Source organism: Oncorhynchus clarkii, chromosome 4 (genome assembly GCF_045791955.1).
Source record: "Oncorhynchus clarkii lewisi isolate Uvic-CL-2024 chromosome 4, UVic_Ocla_1.0, whole genome shotgun sequence".
Lineage (NCBI taxonomy): Eukaryota > Metazoa > Chordata > Actinopteri > Salmoniformes > Salmonidae > Oncorhynchus > Oncorhynchus clarkii.
This window is the reverse complement of record NC_092150.1, coordinates 62,722,391-62,744,208: the sequence shown is the minus strand read 5'-3', so window position 1 is coordinate 62,744,208 and position 21,818 is coordinate 62,722,391. Positions and strand designations below refer to the sequence as shown.

At 42.2% G+C, this 21,818-nt stretch overlaps 1 protein-coding gene across 2 annotated transcripts; it reads left to right on the top strand.

Moving 5' to 3' along the window:
• The first annotated feature begins 7,646 nt into the window (after nt 1-7,646).
• Nucleotides 7,647-21,148, top strand: LOC139407768 (DBH-like monooxygenase protein 1 homolog). Of its 2 annotated transcripts, XM_071151628.1 has the most exons (13): nt 7,647-7,753; nt 8,078-8,273; nt 9,663-9,809; nt 10,015-10,182; nt 10,382-10,465; nt 12,515-12,694; nt 12,839-12,941; nt 13,128-13,294; nt 13,531-13,722; nt 14,131-14,190; nt 15,534-15,676; nt 18,703-18,871; nt 19,149-19,490. In XM_071151628.1, the coding sequence occupies exons 2-13, from the start codon at nt 8,217-8,219 to the stop codon at nt 19,302-19,304; spliced, it is 1,626 nt and encodes a 541-aa protein (XP_071007729.1). In that variant the 5' UTR covers nt 7,647-7,753; nt 8,078-8,216; the 3' UTR covers nt 19,305-19,490. The 2 variants fall into 2 exon arrangements, with proteins under 2 accessions (XP_071007729.1, XP_071007728.1); XM_071151627.1 differs by lacking the exon at nt 7,647-7,753 and having other exon boundaries at nt 7,825-8,273; nt 19,149-21,148.
• Nucleotides 21,149-21,818: the final 670 nt, after the last annotated feature.

Sequence of the window (21,818 nt, the reverse complement as noted above, 5' to 3'; positions counted from 1 at the left end):
TTCAGATGACTGATTTCCTTATATGAATTGTAACTCAGTAAAATGGTTGCATGTTGCGTTTATATTTTTGTTCAGTGTATTATATTGAAATTTAAATAGATCACTTTTCAAGGGAACTTTGTCAGTGTGCCATTGTTGGCTTCTATTTGTCAAAATAGTCCATCAGTAATGAATTAATAATGTATAAACTCCTTAAATTCTATATGATATAAAGAGTATGTCCTTTTGGTGTCTACATACTGTATGCTATCTGCAGACACATACAGTGAGTATACAAAACATTAAAAACCAGGTTTCACCAGGTGAAAGCTGTGATCCCTTATTGATGTCAGTTAAATCCACTTCAATCAGTGTAGATGAAGGGGAAGGAGAACGGTTAAAGAAGGATTTTTAAACCTTGAGACGATTGAGACATGGATTGTGTGCCATTCAGAGGGTGAATAGGCAAGACAAAATATTTAGGTGCTCTTTAAACAACAGGCGCCACCTTAATTGGGGAGGACGTGCTTGTGGTAGTCGCTGGAGCGGAATTAGTGGAATGGTATCAAATACATTAAACACATGGTCTCCATGTGTTGGATGCCATTCCATTAACGCCGTCCCAGCCATTATTATGAGCCATCCTCCCCTGAGCAGCCTCCGCTACTTTGAATGGGTTATGGTAGTAGGTGCCAGGCACACTGGTTTGTGTCAAGAACTGCAACGCTGCTGGGTTTTTCACGCTCAACAGTTTCCCGTGTGTTTGAAGAATGGCCCACCACCCAAAGGACATCCAGCCAACTTGACACAACTATGGGAAGCATTGACGTCATCATGGGCTAGCTTCCCTGTGGAACGCTTTTGACAGCTTGTAGAGTCCATGCCACAACGAATTGAGGCTCTTCTGAGTGCAATAGGGGGGAGGGGGTGCAACTCGATATTAGGAAGGTGTTCCTAATGGTTGGTACTGTATGCTCAGTGTATATAGTAGTCTCTTGTTCTATGGACCAATGCTTTTGTGTCCAGGCTTTTGCTGTTTTAATCCTGAGATATTGAAATCATATTTTTGTTGATTGTTTAATTAATATTATAGTAAGAAGAATACACAGAATATGCCCGGAATAGGCTTGTTTAAGAGCTGCTGATTATAATGGACCGTAGCCTTGTCTATGCGCTAGAGGTCAAGGATTGTGCAATACTAAACACGATCTTGCATCACTTTTGCTGTAAGGTTCCTCCAAGGAATGCTGCCTCATTCTTAACTTTATGAATTTGTATTTAATCTAATAACTACTCTCACTGTATGATTAAATATGAATGGATTGTACACGATTTTGGACCAATTTTTTGCTGCCTCACAAAAATGTTTTTTTTTTTTTATACAGCTCTTTCTGTTTTCATTTTCTTCAATAAAAAGCAGTGCAACACTAGATGCAATGAACTCTTAAAGCTAGAATCCGTAGTTGCTATATCCATTTTTGGACTTGTAAATTGATGACACATACCCATTAGTTCTTGAAGAATATAACTTAGAAACGCCTAATGAGCTAAGGTCAACTGTCATACCTAGGGCTGTGGTGGTCATGAAATTGTGTCAGCCGGTGATTGTCCAGCAAATAGCTGTCTGTCTCACGGTAATTTACCATTAATTAACATAAACAATTTTAGCATCTCCTGGCTTCCACACATAGCCTACAAGCCATTTTAAAAAGTCTAATAAATCCAGGTAATATAGCCTACACCTTCACAATGAATCCATGATTTATTTTAGACTGGTCTAAAGGAGCATGGTATGAAGAAAATGTAGTCGCTTTCAGAAGAAAAGAGTAGCATGCTCTTTATTTGCAGCCATCGCTCTTGTTTTGTCCCGCAATTGCATAGCCTTTAGAAATGTTGCGCAACATGAGCTCATGGGCTCTCAAGAAGTGTTTGATTAGATTTTCGAATACATTTGCATTGATGTCAGAGTGATTATAGGGACAATAGAGTGCTGAGTACCAGGCAATTAGCATGTTTGGTAGGCTACTAATGAACAGCAGCAGCATCAGAGCTTGGAAGAAGCCTAATTACCATAACCGAACGGTTATGTGGAATTTGACTGCCTTCATGACTTGTGACTGCCGGTGTGGCGATAATACGGTCGCCACAACAGCCCTAGTCATACTTTATCAGAACCCAAAATATATGCTTATTTAAAAAAAATCCCAAATAATGTAAATGTAGACATGGTTAAAACTATTTCATGAATGGTCAGTCCTTGCATCCATACCTCTGTCTATTAATTGGAGACTGGGTACATTTCTCCTGGCCCAGCCCCCAACTTTTTACCAAAGCTGAGGCAGGGTGTCCACTTTGTTATTGTTTCAATTAAGGATTATACCTGCCCTAAGCTCTCTCCTGGCCCCTTACACTAAGCCTGAATTTGTCTTGCTAGGTGACCTAAACTGGGACATGCTTAAACCACCTGTAATGACCTTAGTGATCACAGTTTTACAGCCTGTGTTCGTAATGGCTGCTCAGTGAAATGACCTGCCCTGATTTGTCATAGACTCTTGCTAAAAAACTTTAATGAGCAAGCCTTCCTTCATGAACTGGCCTCTGTAAAATGGTATAGAATCAGCTTGATCCCCTCTGTCGAAGAAGCTTGGACCTTCTTTTATGATATTTTCAGTGTTATTGTTAACAAACACGCCTCCATAAAGAAAATTATAATTAAAAACAGATTTGGCCCCTGGTTCGACCATGATCTTGCAGAGTTACTCCACCTCAAGAATTGCATTTTGCAAAAACCTCGGCACAAAAGGCTCGGCACACTCAGGCTGACTGTCTCTCGTTCAGGCAAATAAGAAATAAGTTCACTCAGGCTATCCGGAAGGCCAAAGTTAATTACTTTAAGGAGCAGTTCTCTCTCTGTGGGTCTAACAGCAAGAAGTTCTGTAAAATGGTTAAAGACCTGGAGAATAAACCCTCCTTCTCACAGCTGCCCATGTCCCTTAATGTTGATGATGTGGTTGTTACTGACAAGAAGCACATGGCTGAGCTCTTTAATCACCACTTCATTAAGTCAGGATTCCTATTTGACTCAGCCATGTCTCCTTGCCCCTCCAACATTTCCTCATCTCCCACCCCTTCTAATGTGACTATCCCCGATGCTTCTCCCTTTTTTTACCCCTTCACCCCTACAAAGTTTCTCCCTGCAGGTAGTCACTGAGTTCTAGGTGCTAAAGGAGCTCCTGAAACTTGACCCCCAAAAAACATCTGGGTCAGATGGTTTAGACCCTTTCTTCTTTAAGGTTGCTGCCCCTATCATTGCTAAGACTATCACTGACCTTTTTAACCTGTCTCGCCTTTCTGGGGAGGTTCCCATTGCTTGGAAGGCAGCCACGGTCCGTCCTTTATTTAAAGGGGGAGATCAAGCTGATCCTAACTGTTATAGGCCTATTTCTATTTTTCCCTGTTTATCGAAAGTGTTGGAAAAACTTGTCAATAATCAACTGACTGGCTTTCTTGATGTCTATAGTATTCTCTCTGGTATGCAATCTGGTTTCCGCTCAGGTTATGGATGTGCCATTGCCATCTTAAAGGTCCTCAATGATGTCACCATTGGCCTTGATTCTAAGCAATATTGTGCTGCTATTTTTATTGACTTGGCCAAAGCTTTTGACACGGTAGACCATTCCATTCTTGTGGGCCGGCTAAGGAGTATTGGTGTCTCTGAGGGATCTTTGGCCTGGTTTGTTAACTGCCTCTCTCAAAGAGTGCAGTGTATAAAGTCAGAAAATCTGCTGTCTCAGCCACTGCCTGTCACCAAAGGAATACCCCAAGGCTCAATCCTAGGCCCCACACTCGTCTCAATTTACATTAACAACATAGCTCAGGCAGTAGGAATCTCTCTCATCCATTTATATGCAGATGATAGTTTTATACTCAGATGGTCCCTCCCCAGATTTTGTATTAAATGCTCTACAACAAAGCTTTCTTGGTGTCCAAGAAGCTTTCTCTACATTTAACCTTGTTCTGAACACCTCCAAAACAAAAGTAATGTGGTTTGGTAAGAGAAATGCCCCTCTCCCCACAGGTGTGATTACTACCTCTGAGGGTTTAGAGCTTGAGGAAGTCACCTCATACAAGTACTTGGGAGTATGGCTAGACGGTACACTGTTCTTCTCTCAGCACATATCAAAGCTGCAGGCTAAAGTTATATCTTAGACTTGGTTTCCTCTATCGTAATCGCTCATCTTTCACCCCAGCTGCCAAACTAACCCTGATTCAGATGACCATCCTATCCATGCAAGATTACGGAGACATTATTTATAGATCAGCAGGTAAGGGTGCTCTCGAGCGGCTAGATGTTCTTTACCATTCGGGCATCAGATTTGCCACCAATGCTCCTTATAGGACACATCACTGCACTCTGTCTCCTCTATAAACTGATCATCTCTGTTTACCCGTCACAAGACCCACTGGTTGATGCTTATTTCTAAAACCGTCTTAGGCCTCACTCCCCCCTATCTGAGATATCTACTGCAGCCCTCATCCTCACCATACAACACCCGTTCTGCCAGTCACATTCTGTTAAAGGTCCCCAAAGCACACACATCCCTGGGTCGCTCGTCTTTTCAGTTCGCTGCAGCTAGCGACTGGAACGATCTGCAACAAACACTCAAACTGGACAGTTTTATCTAAATCTCTTAATTCAAAGACTCAATCATGGACACTTACTGACAGTTGTGGCTACTTTGCGTGATGTATTGTTGTCTCAACCTTCGTGCCCTTTGTGCTGTTGTCTGTGCCCAATGTTTTGTACCATGTTTTGTGCTGCTACCATGTTGTGTTGCTACTATGTTGTTGTCATGTTATGTTGCTACCATGCTGTGTTGTCATGTGTTGCTGCCTTTCTATGTTGTTGTCTTGGGTCTCTCTTTATGTAGTGTTGTCGTGATGTGTGTTTTTTCCTATATTTATATATTTTTTATCTATTTTTATTTTTAATCCCCGTCCCCACAGGAGGCCTTTTGCCTTTGGGTAGGCAGTCATTGTAAATAAGAATTTGTTCTTAACTGACTTGCCTAGCTAAATAAAGGTTAAATAAATAAAATAAATAATTCCTGGCTTCCCTTTCCCCCTTCTGACCTTCGCATACTATATTAATTCAGTGTGTTTTGGTCACACTTTAGGCTGCACAACGTTCTATCTGCCTTATGCTTTTAATGGTAATGGTAACAATCAAAAGTTGAAATTATGTTTTTGGACTTCTTGATTCTTGGTTATGTTCGGTTGTTGTATATTTGAATATTTATTTCTGAATGAGGAAGCTTTACTGTACAATATACTCATTAAACCTGATTAATGGGCTATATACAGTGCCTTGCGAAAGTATTTGGCCCCCTTGAACTTTGCGAACTTTTGCCACATTTCAGGCTTCAAACATAAAGATATAAAACTGTATTTTTTTGTGAAGAATCATCAACAAGTGGGACACAATCATGAAGTGGAACGACATTTATTGGATATTTCAAACTTTTTTAACAAATCAAAAACTGAAACATTGGGCGTGCAAAATTATTCAGCCCCTTTACTTTCAGTGCAGCGAACTCTCTCCAGAAGTTCAGTGAGGATCTCTGAATGATCCAATGTTGACCTAAATGACTAATGATGATAAATACAATCCACCTGTGTGTAATCAAGTCTCCGTATAAATGCACCTGCACTGTGATAGTCTCAGAGGTCCGTTAAAAGCGCAGAGAGCATCATGAAGAACAAGGAACACACCAGGCAGGTCCGAGATACTGTTGTGAAGAAGTTTAAAGCCGGATTTGGATACAAAAAGATTTCCCAAGCTTTAAACATCCCAAGGAGCACTGTGCAAGCGATAATATTGAAATGGAAGGAGTATCAGACCACTGCAAATCTACCAAGACCTGGCCGTCCCTCTAAACTTTCATCTCATACAAGGAGAAGACTGATCAGAGATGCAGCCAAGAGGCCCATGATCACTCTGGATGAACTGCAGAGATCTACAGCTGAGGTGGGAGACTCTGTCCATAGGACAACAATCAGTCATATATTGCACAAATCTGGCCTTTATGGAAGAGTGGCAAGAAGAAAGCCATTTCTTAAAGATATCCATAAAAAGTGTTGTTTAAAGTTTGCCACAAGCCACCTGGGAGACACACCAAACATGTGGAAGAAGGTGCTCTGGTCAGATGAAACCAAAATTGAACTTTTTTGGCAACAATGCAAAACGTTATGTTTGGCGTAAAAGCAACACAGCTCATCAGCCTGAACACACCATCCCCACTGTCAAACATGGTGGTGGCAGCATCATGGTTTGGGCCTGCTTTTCTTCAGCAGGGACAGGGAAGATGGCTAAAATTGATGGGAAGATGGATGGAGCCAAATACAGGACCATTCTGGAAGAAAACCTGATGTAGTCTGGAAAATACCTGAGACTGGGACAGAGATTTGTCTTCCAACAAGACAATGATCCAAAACATAAAGCAAAATCTACAATGGAATGGTTCAAAAATAAACATATCCAGGTGTTCGAATGGCCAAGTCAAAGTCCATACCTGAATCCAATCGAGAATCTGTGGAAAGAACTGAAAACTGCTGTTCACAAATGCTCTCCATCCAACCTCACTGAGCTTGAGCTGTTTTGCAAGGAGGAATGGGAAAAAATGTCAGTCTCTCGATGTGCAAAACTGATAGAGACATACCCCAAGCGACTTACAGCTGTAATCGCAGCAAAAGGTGGCGCTACAAAGTATTAACTTAAGGGGGCTGAATAATTTTGCACGCCCAATTTTTCAGTTTTTGATTTGTTAAAAAAGTTTGAAATATCCAATAAATGTCGTTCCACTTCATGATTGTGTCCCACTTGTTGTTGATTCTTCACAAAAAAATACAGTTTTATATCTTTATGTTTGAAGCCTGAAATGTGGCAAAAGGTCGCAAAGTTCAAGGGGGTCAAATACTTTTGCAAGGCACTGTAAATGAGAATAAAAACCTGATTTGTGTACTCAATCTCATATGCTTAATTGCATTATTCTTGTTGAACAATTTTTACTTGGCTACTTATTTGTTTTATTTGCATATAGGAATTCCAACACATTTTCCATTTTATGCAGTGGGTGATTTCATTCCCTCTCCTCATCTTGCATGTAGGTGTGTTTCTGAAGGAGGGACAGTTCCTGGAAGTTTTGGCAGCTTCAGCTTGTCTCACTGCGGTCAGCCTGTTGACTGATGGCTACTTTCCTACTGTAGTTCACCATACATCCAGGCCTACAGTTGTGAACGTGTAAGGGCATAATGGCACTGATACATTTAGGAGAAGTTCAAATTAAGGGACAAGGATAATACTTGTTCTTCTTTTTACCACAAAATATATGACATGGTGAGATATGAGAAACACAGGCCTTCTGTATCTTGTATTATTTCGTATTTATGTAATACTCTTGTTTTTCTTCCTCTATAGACCTATTCTAATTTAGCTTGTGTTTTTGCTTTGAGTTTTATTTTTAACTCAGGTTGGTATTTAGGCTAATAGTCTATTATGCCCTTACACGTTCAGAGATGATCCATCCAGTGTCTAACTATACATTCTGACCATGCACCCTGTGGTACACTTCAGAAGGTATGTGCTTGAAACGCACCCATTCTTCACGTTCTGTCCCGTCGATACAGGCCGTTAAAAGTATGTGTAGCCTCTATCACGGTCCTATGCTGTACTGCCGAAAGCCGCAGCCACCTGTGTGTACAACGAACCACTCAGGTAAGGCCTGACCACAGAAGTAGCCGTGTGGGACGTGTCTCTAAAGATCAGAGGGGCCAGCACACATTTCGACAGTTGTAGTGAGAGAATGAGAGAAGCGCTGCTTCCTCGCAGATTAAGCGTCTTTAGGTCGCCGCGCACCACTGGCAAACCTCTACAGAAGCGTCCATTTATCTCAACAACAACATTCAATGAGACATTTTAGTTTGTTTGTAGTTGTTTTTGTTTTTTTACGTCAACGTTCACAATGTTACCCGCGAAATATCGTAGTGTCTTAGTTCTCTTCACAGCTTTTTGGTTTTACGCATCTTTTTCCCACGGCAGCGGATTTAGACATTCAACCATCTTGGACCCTCATGGGAAATACCATCTAAAGTGGAGGTTTGACCGGGGAACAATTACTTTCGAAATAGAAGTGGAAACGACAGGATATGTAGGATTTGGTCTATCTCCCAACGGTGCAATGGCGTTGTCGGATATTGTCATTGGTGGAGTCACAGATGGAAGACCCTATCTACAGGTATGCATGCACCTTTGGTTTTACAGAATGAAAGTGACGCATCTAGGCCTATGCCTTGCTTTTTATCACGAGGTGGGCTACTTTCAATTGCATTTTTTTTACGACATTCATACTTCAATTGTGCTGCTATAGGAAAATAATGATTTATATTACATTTATGTTTAACTCTTTTCCCAAGGCTATTTGGGTTATACTGTGGGTGTTGAAATAGTCCTATCTAAATCCCGAATAAAATAGCTAGAACATAGTCATTGAGGATCTCCAAATTGAACCAACATCTGTTATTGGTTAGGTGTAACTAGGTATGGTAAACTGTTGTGATGCACAGCCAGCCACTCATGGCTTAACTCCAACAGTGTAAGGGGTCTTGATATTGCTACACTTCACAGGAATCTCGCTCTGCCTCAGGGATCAGGGATCAACGATTACATTTCTGGCAACGATGCCACACAATCCAAAATAACCTCTCTCATTGTGTTACCAGAAGGAGACGGTAGCTGTAGTTTTGTGCCAATGTTGTTGTTGTTTGCCCGCCTTAGTGGAAAATTGTCATATGTATTTGCAAGCTAGGCTTGGCAGTGACAGCCAGACACTTGCCAACAACAGCCCCATTTTATACCTGGTGCAAACATGGGTCCTGTGTCCTGAGATCTTGTCCAGATTCTGATTGTACCCACATTTTCAGAAATCTGTCTACACATGGTATTACAATGTGTCTCCGATTTGTCCATGGTGTCCCCACTGTGACCAGATTTCCTGGTTCCTCCCTGTATGCTAATTATTACAAAGCCATTCTTTCACAATAATATTGATTTATTTATTTTAAGACACATAGTCAATGGTGCCACCTGTCTATGATTTTAGAGTTGTAACTGTGCAGATCCGTCTACACTTGTAAGATATCCAGACACAATGCCTGACTACCTCCGTAGGTGTTCAATGCCTGACTAATGCATGCCAGGAAGATCTGATCACAATCCGATCACAATGCGCCTTTTAATCGACTACACCTGTCTAAAAAATGTGGGGACAATCAGAATGTGGACAAGATCAGGATAAAAGACGCTAGTGCCAAGATGTTACTGGCAGGTATAAACGGGGCTCAAGACAAATTAGGTATAGTAACTGTAGTAACAGTCGTCATCCTAGCTATAGTAATTGTACAGTAATAGGTCATTATTAATAATATATAACAGTAATGCACATTTGTTGTTTAGAGTGCTCTTTCAATTGTGTCATAAGAACACTGGTTTTCCCCAAGTTTAGTGAATTACATCTATGTATCTATAATTACATTGAAGAGCTCTCTTATCCCCTCCTTCATTTTTGGTTAATTACAGTATTATTGCAGCAAGAATAGTTGTGTTTTATCCGGCATGCTTTCTGCAGGATTACTTTGCAGACGCCAAGAGAAAAGTGCATAGAGATGTTCAGCAGAACTACAGGCTGGAGTATGGCAGGGAGAACAATACACACACTGTCCTGGCTTTCAGCAGGGATCTCCTGACCTGTGACACAAATGACAAGGACATCACGGTACGTGGGCGGTGGAAGTGTTTTATCTTATGGGAAATGTGTGGGTTGTTTGGATGTTTAAATGTGTGCTTGTGTATGGGGTAAGGTGGGTGGGCGTTTTAGTTGAAGTGTCAGTTTGTGCCCGACGGTGTCATAGTACTTCTTACATAATTTTTTTAATTGAAATGAATTGATAGATAATAGATGTGTAATATGTGCTGCCCAGGAAAGCACAGTGAGGGTGATATGGGCCTACCACAGTGACGATGTGGGACCGTCAGGACCGATGTACCATGGAGTGAACAGGGGGAGGAAGAGTATGCGGCTACTCGACCCAGGAAGTAAAGTTAATATTACCTCTGGGACCGACTTTTTCAACTTGCAAAACATAAACGTAAGTGTGACAGCTGGAGAAGACAAACGCTACCCAGTATCCACCCGTCTCTTAAACAAACCTGATACCACTTCTGGCTTTTGTTACTTCTGAGAGACCTTTACAACTCTGAGACCGTATTTGCACTGTGTGAGATCTGGACACATTTTTATTAAGGGTAAACATCACTCTTGCTGTCTTGTTGTTTCTCTCAAGATAGGTGCCAGTGCCATACAAGGACACTACCTACTGGTGTCAGATATTTCAGATCCAGGAGGTACAGCAGAAGCATCACATAATTAGAGTAAGTACACGCTTGGAAATCATTGAGCTATATTAACAGCACAGCAGAAAAACAATAGCAAATCGACGACAGGCTTTCTCTTGAGGAAGGACTAGCCTATAGTTCAGTCATGGCGCAGTCAGTTTGTTTACCCTTCTCTAAAGGCATCTCACCTGGATCATTTGAGTTCTTATTTGGTCTGCCTGCGTCCCTCTTTCATTGCTGTCGTCTGAAGTATGTCCCCCCCCCCCTGTGTTGAGCTCTCTCTCACTTCCGAACCACACCTGCAGCTTGTTTGCAGCTTCAAATTGCTACTGTGTATTAGAAGAGCCATTGTTTTAATTATATACCCCAAACATAATTGAACAAGTATGAAACCAAAAGCCTTCCAAACACACTTGATTAAAGGAGGTAGCACGTACAATTTAGAATCAAAGGTATGGTATTGATTTGTCATAAATACCAAACGTGCTCTTAAATCTAAATCCAAAATCTGCTTGTATGTTTATCTACACTGCCTTAGCTATATCATGTCATGTGGAATAGTGGTACTGTGTCGTGTTGTCATTTGTCATACCACTTACTGTAGGACTATTCTGTCAAGTCAAACACGGTTACGCAAAAACAAAGAGTCTTCAGTCATTAAGTGAACCAGAGCCAGAAAGAGATAAATATGGCTCGCTCCCTCTTCTCTTACTTCCCCTCCAGCACATAGCTTACTGAACTGCCCCATGGAGCTGGTTCTTCTCGTCTGTTCTCCACTCTGCCACTCGGATGATAACAATTAGAGCATAGACTGAGAAACACCAGCACCATTCTAGACTAAAAATATGTTCCAGTGGAGAAAAAAAAGATGTGGAAAATCCTAGCCTTATTAACAGCTGGGGGTGTCTGATTCCACTATGCACAACACACGCGCTGTTGTTTTAAGATAGCCCGTATATTGTTGTGAACTCTTATTTTAGAGGGATCTTTTGCATAACGGAATGATGTAAGATACTAAAAGAGTTGCTAGCACACAATTAGAGTGAAACGGAAATCATTTGGTTATCCAAATGGGAGTCAGGCTGTTGTCATTAAACATATTTTTCCATCCCAGATGTTTTCGTGTGCGTGTGCATGATGTGTGAGTCAGCGAGCGAGAGGCCGTATGTAAGACATCTGTTTTTATGCGTGATCTGAATAGGACTGTCTCATCCAATTCATCTGTGGTCCATAAAGAAAAATTACTGTTGTTCTTTTTTGCGTTTTAAAGCATTTATACAGAAGTTTAAAAGAGCCAGTCTCATTTTCCCTGTGCACGCCTATCCTGACATAAAAACATTTTTTAAAACATTCCCATGGTATTTTCTCAGTCGTGGTTTCTCTCTCTACCCTCTGCTCCACCTGTTTCATCCCTCTGGGGGATTTATTTGACCTTTCACCACCTCACCCCACCCGCTATTATCCTGGGCACCGCAACCTCACTTCCTGTTTAGCTGACTCTGACTTTCAAGACTTCCTGAAAACTGTGTCTACATGACATGCGTATTTTAGTTTGACAGACGTATTCTGTTCAACAAAGTCCTCTATTCAGAGACAGCAGCCTATAAAGTGTCTCAAAAGGGATACTTCCCCCCCCCCCCCCCCCTCTCATGTCACAATCTCAACCTCTAACTTCGACTACGACAGCTGCTTCCACCCTAAATAATAACAATTGAGAAAAAGTAAAAGGAAGAATGTCTAAATATTTATATGGTGGTCATAGGCCAAGCTTTGGTCTTATGTCGTGCTGATTTGAAAGGAGGCCTCACAGTATGATGTCACAGTTTGCCCAGCAGGCAGCAAGCTGCTTTGCTCAGAATCGCAGGCCAAACTAGAGGCCCCTATCGAGGAAAAAATATTATTTTTCACTACTTCCATCCTATGGTGAGCAGGGCCAACCGAATCCTGTTTATCCCATCTCATTTGTATCCTACGGTTAAGAGCAATAGAGTTGAGGTCTTTTAAGGCAAGTGTAGGCAATTCAAAAGAAGCCAACTGTGGTTTAGAATGCATTCAAATGTACAACTTCCCCTCTTTTGTTTACAGATTGAGCCTTTGATTCAAAGGGGCCACGAAAACCTGGTTCATCACATTTTGTTGTATCAATGTGATAGCAACTTGAATGAGAGTGAGCTCGGTGCCAGCCATGAATGTTACCATCCAAATATGCCTGACTCATTTCTCACCTGTGAGACGATAGTCTTTGCCTGGGCCATCGGTGGTGAGGTGGGCAATTGTTTTCTACTCGTGGTGGTTTTCAATTCAGCGTCGTAATACATTTCATTAGCTACATGTGTGTGCGTGTATCGGAGTGGCCGCGTAAGCGTCCTTATCGACATGTTCAGTGTGCCTCTCAATCTACCCTCACAGGGGTTCACCTATCCGCCCCACGTTGGTCTGTCCATTGGCACAGCAATAGACCCTGTCTATGTCCTGATGGAGGTCCACTATGACAACCCAGCCCTTCAACAAGGTACAGTACACCCACAAAGACGCGTCATGTTACAGCGAACGTGGCTCGTTTGCCATGGCCATTGTGTTCTTCCTTTTCACCCGTTCACAGCATACACATTTGTGTGCGCCAAAGTGACATCTACAGCACTTTACAGCGCAACGGTCAGTTACCCTGTGAACGGTAATGTTACTGTTTCCTTCTCAGGAGTGGTGGACAGCTCTGGCCTGCGTCTCTTCTACACCCCGGAGCTGCGCCAGTATGATGCAGGTGTGATAGAGACAGGTGTGTGGGTCAGTCTGTACCACATGCTGCCTCCAGGCATGCAGGAGTACGTCTCAGAAGGACACTGTACCCGCGAGTGTCTGCAGGAGGTAAGACAGCCAGCTCTGGCGTTGTTTTTCAATCTGGTGCGATGCCAAAAGTCCCATTTCACTAGGGAACAACAGGCGTCCAACATCCACTGTTAAATTACTGTTATGCTATATCACCTACAGTGACAAGCCTGTGTTTTATTCTTGCTACGTTCCCAAAACAGTGATCATCCAAAAGTGCAATTAAACTAAAAACTTTCTGCATCTATGAGAGAATCTCTTTGCTCCTACATCAGTCCCTAGGCCAGGAGATGCCCAACGGAGTGAGGGTGTTTGCTGTTCTGATGCATGCCCACCTAGCTGGCCGCGCCATCAGAACCAGACACTTCCGGGAGCAGGAGGAGCTGCAGCCCCTGTCACATGACGAGGAGTTTGACTTCAACTTCCAGGAGTTCCAGCTGCTGAAGGAAGAGAGGCTGCTGTTACCTGTTGGTACACTGCTATACTGTTAACCTGACATGTTAAGTAGTGAAGGAAACATGAGAATATAAATCTACTGCTTGAGCTTCCCATGCAGGTCTAAGCAGGTTTACCTCACCCTTTGATGAACAGTAAAGATTGATGATTGCATTACTTTGATCCACCGACATACTGTAGATACAGGACAGAAGTGGTTAATTTTGGGGCGTTTTGCTCACTTATGTGAAAAAGATTTCATACAAACGGCTGTTGCCTTTAACCGCAGTACAGCCGTGCTAAAACCACAGTGAGTCACACCTTGTGTTGCTTTAGTGTTATATTGATGTTGTACTTTATGACAACGCCATTCTGTTTGATGTGGGGTTCTAAATTCACAACCAGAGAAGAGCCTTGGTTTCAATCTGTTTTCTTTTCAGGGTGACCATTTGATCACAGAATGCAAGTACACCACGAAAGGCAGACAAAACATGACCTGGGTAAGAATGTAGTACTCACAATCCACATGGATAAATGAAAACTCACTTTTTTTTTCTTTAATTATCTGTTCTTCTGAGTTTACAGAGATCACAACATTTTTCAGTGTGTCCTATTGGTCCTCCGGCTGAGCCTATTTGAGTCTATTTGAGCTCGTGTTTCTCATCTGTCTGTGTTTCCAGGATTTGATGATTTGGTTGGTTGCCGGATGGTACAATAGTGATCATGTTCACGCCAATTTTATTACAGAACCCTTTAGGATAGAGCTATGGGATTATTCCTTTGACTTCAGCGTCGCCATGAGACAGACACGAAGCACATTGTTTTGAAACATTCTTATCGTGAAGAATAATTACATTGAAGACCACTATCGTTCCTATTTCTCAAAATTAAGAAGGATAATATATCAGTGAAAAGAGTGGAGGCTACTTGAATGCAATGGAATGGAATTTTGTTATAGGAATGAGTTGTGTTTCCCCTGCATGAACCTCTTGGTTGATACTTTCAGATGTATGTGTTAAAGACTGTCTGTTCTTGGCTGAACAATCTGTCTGCAAATACAGCCCCAGGACCACAGACAAATCTTGGTTATATCGCTGTTTGCAGCTACTGGCACTGTTTCTTACAGAGACATCAAACTAACACGTTTCTGATGACTAGTCGTAAAACAGGGGTCGTTTTCTTCTGAAGTTACTCTCTACTGTTCAGGAGGAAACATGATAACTCATTGTTATTCTGGAACGACATGAGACTGAATTTAAATCCATTATTATGGTTTTGTGAATTCATGCCAATTATCTTCCCCCGAATAACACATTGCTTGCCATTTGCAACTTTGTCCAGCGCATGGCGCCACAAAGCAATGCTTTTGTGTCTGCTCCTTGTCAGAAATCATACTCCCTGAAGTAGTCCTTAAAGGGATAATTCACCCAAGCTACAAAATGTTACATTGGTTTCCTTACCCTGTAAGCAGTCTGTGCACCTGGTATGACACTAATCCATGATTTGGTTGAGTTTCCCTGGCACTGTTTCCAAAATGCTAACATTTTAGCATTTGTGGCACAAATGGGTAAACTATCACTCACATTCAAATTTGTTTCCGAAACAGATTTTCGTGATTTCTTAGTGGCTGTTAGAGTTGATGATTGTTACGCAGATATCGATGTATTTGTTGACAAATGTTTCTGTGGAGCTAAATAGAATGAAATAAATGTGTAATGTGATAGTTGTAAAACATGGTAAGTGGTAACCTTAATTTAGCTGTGGTATTGGCGTTTAATATTGAGCATACTGATTGTCTCCCAGGCTTGATTTCTTGATTATTTTCCTCTGGTTGTTCCTTCAGGGTGGTTTGACCACCAGGGATGAGATGTGTCTGTCATACCTGCTCTACTATCCCAGAGTGAACCTGGCCAGGTGTGAGAGCCTCCCTGAGATCACCGGGCAGCTCAAGTTCATTGGAGTCAAAGAGATCCAGGCCCCTGTCACGTAAGTATGCAGCTGTATACTGTAACTGCAATACCAATGCAGCAGTTCAAGTTGGAACCTGCAACAACAATTGGGGAAGATACTTTTGAGGTGAAGAGTTTCTCTTCCTGGAGCACCTTTCAAATGTCATGTGTTCTCAGGGAGAAGTTATGTTTCGAATTAGTTACTGCATGTTAAACAGCGAGTACATACAGTGCATTCGGAAAGTATTCAGACCCCTTGATTTTTTCCAAATGTTGTTACGTTAAAGCCTTATTCTAAAATCAACACAAAATACCCCATAATGGCAAAGTGAAAATATATTTTTAGAAATGTTTGCAAATTTATTAAAAAATAAAAATACCTCGAAATACAGCTCAGTTGGAAACATGCTGTTTCCATTGATCATCCTTGATGAGAGATGAAGGTTGAAAGTCATGCGGGAGAGACGAAGGTTGAAAGTCATGCGTCCTCCGATACACAACCCAACCAGCCGCACTGCTTCTTAACACAGCGCGCAATCTTCGTCTCTCCCGCATGCCAGCCGCACCAATGTGTCAGAGGCTACACCGTGCACCTGGCAACCTTGGTTAGCGCGCACTGTGCCCGGCCCGCCACAGGAGTCGCTGGTGCGCGATGAGACAAGGACATCCCTACCGACCATACCCTCCCTAACCCGGACGACGCTAGGCCAATTGTGCGTCGCACCACGGACCTCCCGGTCGCGGCCGGTTACGACAGAGCCTGGGCGCGAACCCAGGGACTCTGATGGCACAGCTGGCGCTGCAGTACAGCGCCCTTAACCACTGCGCCACCCGGGAGGCCAGATGTATCTACAACTTGATTGGAGTCCACCTGTGGTAAATTCAATTGATTGGGCAGGATTTGGAAAGGCACACACCTGTCTATATATATATCCCACAGTTGACAGTGCATGTCAGAGCAAAAACCAAGCCATGCGGTCAAAAGAATTGTCCGTAGAGCTCCGAGACAGGATTGTGTTGAGGCACAGATCTGGGGAAGGGTACCAAAAAAATTCTGCAGCATTGAAGGTCCCCAAGAGCCCAGTGACCTCCATCATTCTTAAATGGAAGAAGTTTGGAAACACCAAGACTCTTCCTACTGTAGATCTGGCTGCCCGGCCAAACTGAGCAATCAGGGGGGATTGGCCTTGATCAGGGAGGTGACCAAGAACCCTATGGTCACTCTGAAAGAGCTCCAGAGTTCCTCTGTGGACATGGGAGAATCTTCCAAAAAGGACAACCATTTCTGCACTCCGGACCTCAGATTGGGGCGAAGGTTCACCTTCCAAAAGGACAACGGCCCTAGGCACACAGCCAAGACAACGCAAGAGTGGCTTTGGTACAAGAATCTGAGTGTGCTTGAGTGACCCAGCCAGAGCCCGAACTTGAACCCAATCCAACATCTTTGGAGAGACCTGAAAATAGCTGTGCAGCGATGCTCCCCATCCAACCTGACAGCGCTTGAGAGGATCTGCAGAGAAGAATGGGAAAAACTCCCCAAATACAGGTGTGCCAAGCTTGTAGCGTCATACCCAAGAAGACGCGAGGCTGTAATCACTGCCAAAGGTGCTTCAACAAAGTAATGAGTAAAGGGTCTGAATACTTATGTATATATTTTATTTTATTTTTTATAATAATACATTTGCAAAATTTCAAAAAATCTGTTATTGTTTTCTCATTATGGGGGTATTGTGTGTAGATTGATGAGCAGAACACTTTTATTACCCATATTATATGCGGGAGAGACGAAGGTTGAAAGTCATGCGTCCTCCGATACACAACCCAAAAAATTTTACAATGTGATTTTCTGGATTTTTTTTCTCATTTTATCTGTCATTGTTGAAGTGTACCTATGATGAAAATTACAGGCCTCTCTCATCTTTTTAAGTGGGAGAACTTGCACAATTGGTGGCTGACTAAATACTTTTTTGCCCCACTGTATGTTTGCTCAGGCCTGAGAGAGAGAATAGGGGAAGGACTGGAAAATATTTATGGGACAAGGAGATTGCAGGCCATTAGAAGGGAAGGAAGGACAGAGGAATATGGACTCACACTAGCCCAGTGGGGTCAACATGTGGAGCTGATCTGCAGCTGAGAACAGTGATACTCATTGTCCTGTTTTAGCAGGTTCTGTTATGTTTTACTAGTTAGCATGCTGGAATTTGACGGCGAGATATACAAAGCAATAATTTATTGTTTTCCTCACTATGTTTTTGCTCTTGAATTCCATTCATTTTTGTGCAAAATAACATGTTTTTCATCAAATGAAGTGAAACGATACACAATAGTTGCTGTGAAAACAATCATTTTGCCGTAACGTTTCAATTTGTTTGCTGTAAGCGCATGAAAGGAAATCCTAAAATATAACGTCATTTTACTTCCTATAATGATTACGTCACATAGAAGTCAGTTCATTGTATGTCCGTACAATAAACACAGTTCAACGTGTTCCTTAATCTGATGCTACCTACTGTAATGTGTCCATGGTCTCTACTGTTCATATGCTCCTGTTTAGTAGGTTGCGTAAGGTAAGACCTTGGCCCTGAGAATAATGAGAGGCCTGGAAATGAGAGCCTATTTTATGGGTTGAGCTGCTGGAGTGCGTTTACAGCGGGACGCAACTCCTTCTGTTCTCATTCACAAGAACGAGGAGGTTTCGAATAGATCAGGTCGGCTGCTCTAAAAAAAGAGGAGGTTACACAGCTCTTTCTTCCATCCGAGAAAGGCTATGTGCTCTCCAAGCAACCTTGTCGTAAAGACGAACACTAACCTTCGGTAAACACAAACAGGCCTTAGCAGGAAACTACTAAATGTCCCACTTCCCCCTAACGTCTACCTCATGGAAATGCTTTGGGAATGATCTGGTTTAGCAGCTCTGCCCTTTTTCCCTTCTGACCATAAGTTGTCAAAATGTTGAATAGTGTACATGTACAAATACGCAGCGACGGATATATTGCGCATCAGCAGGCGTACGGGAAACATTCTACCAACTGTCACTTAATTTACATTCCTCTTCTGTCAAAGGACCTGGCCTTTCATGATCAAGAGCCCAAAGAAGTATAGCAACCTGTCCTTCACAGAGGCCATGGACAAGTACAGGTGGTCAAAGAAAAGAGGGAAGTCCTTCAACGAGATGGTTCTACAGCTGCCCATGAACGTGCGCTGCTCCAAGTGGGGGCAGGACGAGTGGTCGGTGAGTGTTCCGTCAGAGCTGGCGCTGAGGATCAGGCAGCTGGGGCTGGGGCTAATCTGGTGCTATCAATTAGTCTCTGACGGAAATACATATATGTCATCCACCATTGAAACTGTGCCCTTTCACTCTTCCCGGGATGTTGATTTATATTCATTTTGTTGAAAGTTGTTTGTTTAATTTGACTGTATAATATATGCTTGAATGTGCTTTGGATAGTCATCTTCCTCACTATATCTCATAGTTATTCCCATTTCCCTCTCGTTCTTTTCCCCTCCAGATTCAAGGCACGTTAGTGTCACCACCAGAGGTGAAGTCTGAAGTCAAGCCTCCCTCCGTGGTGTGCCGTTCTGCCTCAGAGCCACACAGCGGAGTGGTTATCCTCTTTACATTGTGCCTCACATACTCCGTAGTCCAGGCCTGTTTAAGCCTTTAGCCTGTAGCCTATAGCCATGCAACTGTGTGACTCACACTACTCCCTGTGTATTAGAAGGACTCTTCCATCAGATGTGCTGATGTTGACATGGTGAATTTCTGGGGGGGTTTATTGTCTAAATATATATAAAACATACTTTTAAAATGTTTTATGTCCAAGAGTTAATAAATGTTTATTTTAGAGTTGTATTTTGGAAGTAGTAGTATTACCTATGGCCAAGAAGGTCAAGTTTAGGTAGGTAGTTATTTACGTTGAGTGTAAGACCCTTTTTGCTAGTATTGCCCATGACACATTCTTCATAAAGCCTATGATTTATGGATAAATTGCCCAGAATTTAGGCCTGCAATATAGTCCCAAATACAGTGCCTTGCGAAAGTATTCGGCCCCCTTGAACTTTGCGACCTTTTGCCACATTTCAGGCTTCAAACATAAAGATATAAAACTGTATTTTTTTGTGAAGAATCAACAACAAGTGGGACACAATCATGAAGTGGAACGACATTTATTGGATATTTCAAACTTTTTTAACAAATCAAAAACTGAAAAATTGGGCGTGCAAAATTATTCAGCCCCTTTACTTTCAGTGCAGCAAACTCTCTCCAGAAGTTCAGTGAGGATCTCTGAATGATCCAATGTTGACCTAAATGACTAATGATGATAAATACAATCCACCTGTGTGTAATCAAGTCTCTGTATAAATGCACCTGCACTGTGATAGTCTCAGAGGTCCGTTAAAAGCGCAGAGAGCATCATGAAGAACAAGGAACACACCAGGCAGGTCCGAGATACTGTTGTGAAGAAGTTTAAAGCCGGATTTGGATACAAAAAGATTTCCCAAGCTTTAAACATCCCAAGGAGCACTGTGCAAGCGATAATATTGAAATGGAAGGAGTATCAGACCACTGCAAATCTACCAAGACCTGGCCGTCCCTCTAAACTTTCAGCTCATACAAGGAGAAGACTGATCAGAGATGCAGCCAAGAGGCCCATGATCACTCTGGATGAACCGCAGAGATCTACAGCTGAGGTGGGAGACTCTGTCCATAGGACAGTCGTATATTGCACAAATCTGGCCTTTATGGAAGAGTGGCAAGAAGAAAGCCATTTCTTAAAGATATCCATAAAAAGTGTTGTTTAAAGTTTGCCACAAGCCACCTGGGAGACACACCAAACATGTGGAAGAAGGTGCTCTGGTCAGATGAAACCAAAATTGAACTTTTTGGCAACAATGCAAAACGTTATGTTTGGCGTAAAAGCAACACAGCTGAACACACCATCCCCACTGTCAAACATGGTGGTGGCAGCATCATGGTTTGGGCCTGCTTTTCTTCAGCAGGGACAGGGAAGATGGTTAAAATTGATGGGAAGATGGATGGAGCCAAATACAGGACCATTCTGGAAGAAAACCTGATGGAGTCTGCAAAAGACCTGAGACTGGGACGGAGATTTGTCTTCCAACAAGACAATGATCCAAAACATAAAGCAAAATCTACAATGGAATGGTTCAAAAATAAACATATCCAGGTGTTAGAATGGCCAAGTCAAAGTCCAGACCTGAATCCAATTGAAAATCTGTGGAAAGAACTGAAAACTGCTGTTCACAAATGCTCTCCATCCAACTTCACTGAGCTCAAGCTATTTTGCAAGGAGGAATGGGAAAAAATGTCAGTCTCTCGATGTGCAAAACTGATAGAGACATACCCCAAGCGACTTACAGCTGTAATCGCAGCAAAAGGTGGCGCTACAAAGTATTAACTTAAGGGGGCTTAATAATTTTGCACGCCCAATTTTTCAGTTTTTGATTTGTTAAAATTTTGAAATATCCAATAAATGTCGTTCCACTTCATGATTGTGTCCCACTTGTTGTTGATTCTTCACAAAAAAATACAGTTTTATATCTTTATGTTTGAAGCCTGAAATGTGGCAAAAGGTTGCAAAGTTCAAGGGGGCCGAATACTTTCGCAAGGCACTGTACCAGTGAATTTCTCCAGACCTGATTCAAATAATTGACAAGGCTACATAGAAACATATAGTTGGCTCAGGGTAGTTTCAGTACTGTAAGGCCACTGTTACAGCCTTGGTCACCCTGGTACCGCTAGGAACATCTCTCCCTAAGGCCGCAGTGCTGCCAGCTCCACTAGTCCGACTTACAGCGATTACTCTGGCTGAGTAACTCCAATGTGCCAATGTCCCATACAGTCGCAAACAGGGCAAAAAGGAAGGTCTCATTCTTGCTTTTCTGTTAGGAGTAGTTGGAGAGAAGAGTCATGGAATATGGAATACTGTGTTATTTCCAGACCATGTGGATGACATTGGATGAATGGTTGATTGAATGGATGAGTGGATGGATTTTGTTCATCTAATGGATACAGCAAGATACATCAATGGGATAGGGACGGTGAAGAAGGTATGTGAATTATTAGATTACATGGGCCATTTATGAAAAGGTATTACCATCATTATCTTTTACTAAGCTTTTACTAAGATTGTTTTGTTTCTCTTTGTGCCTCTAGT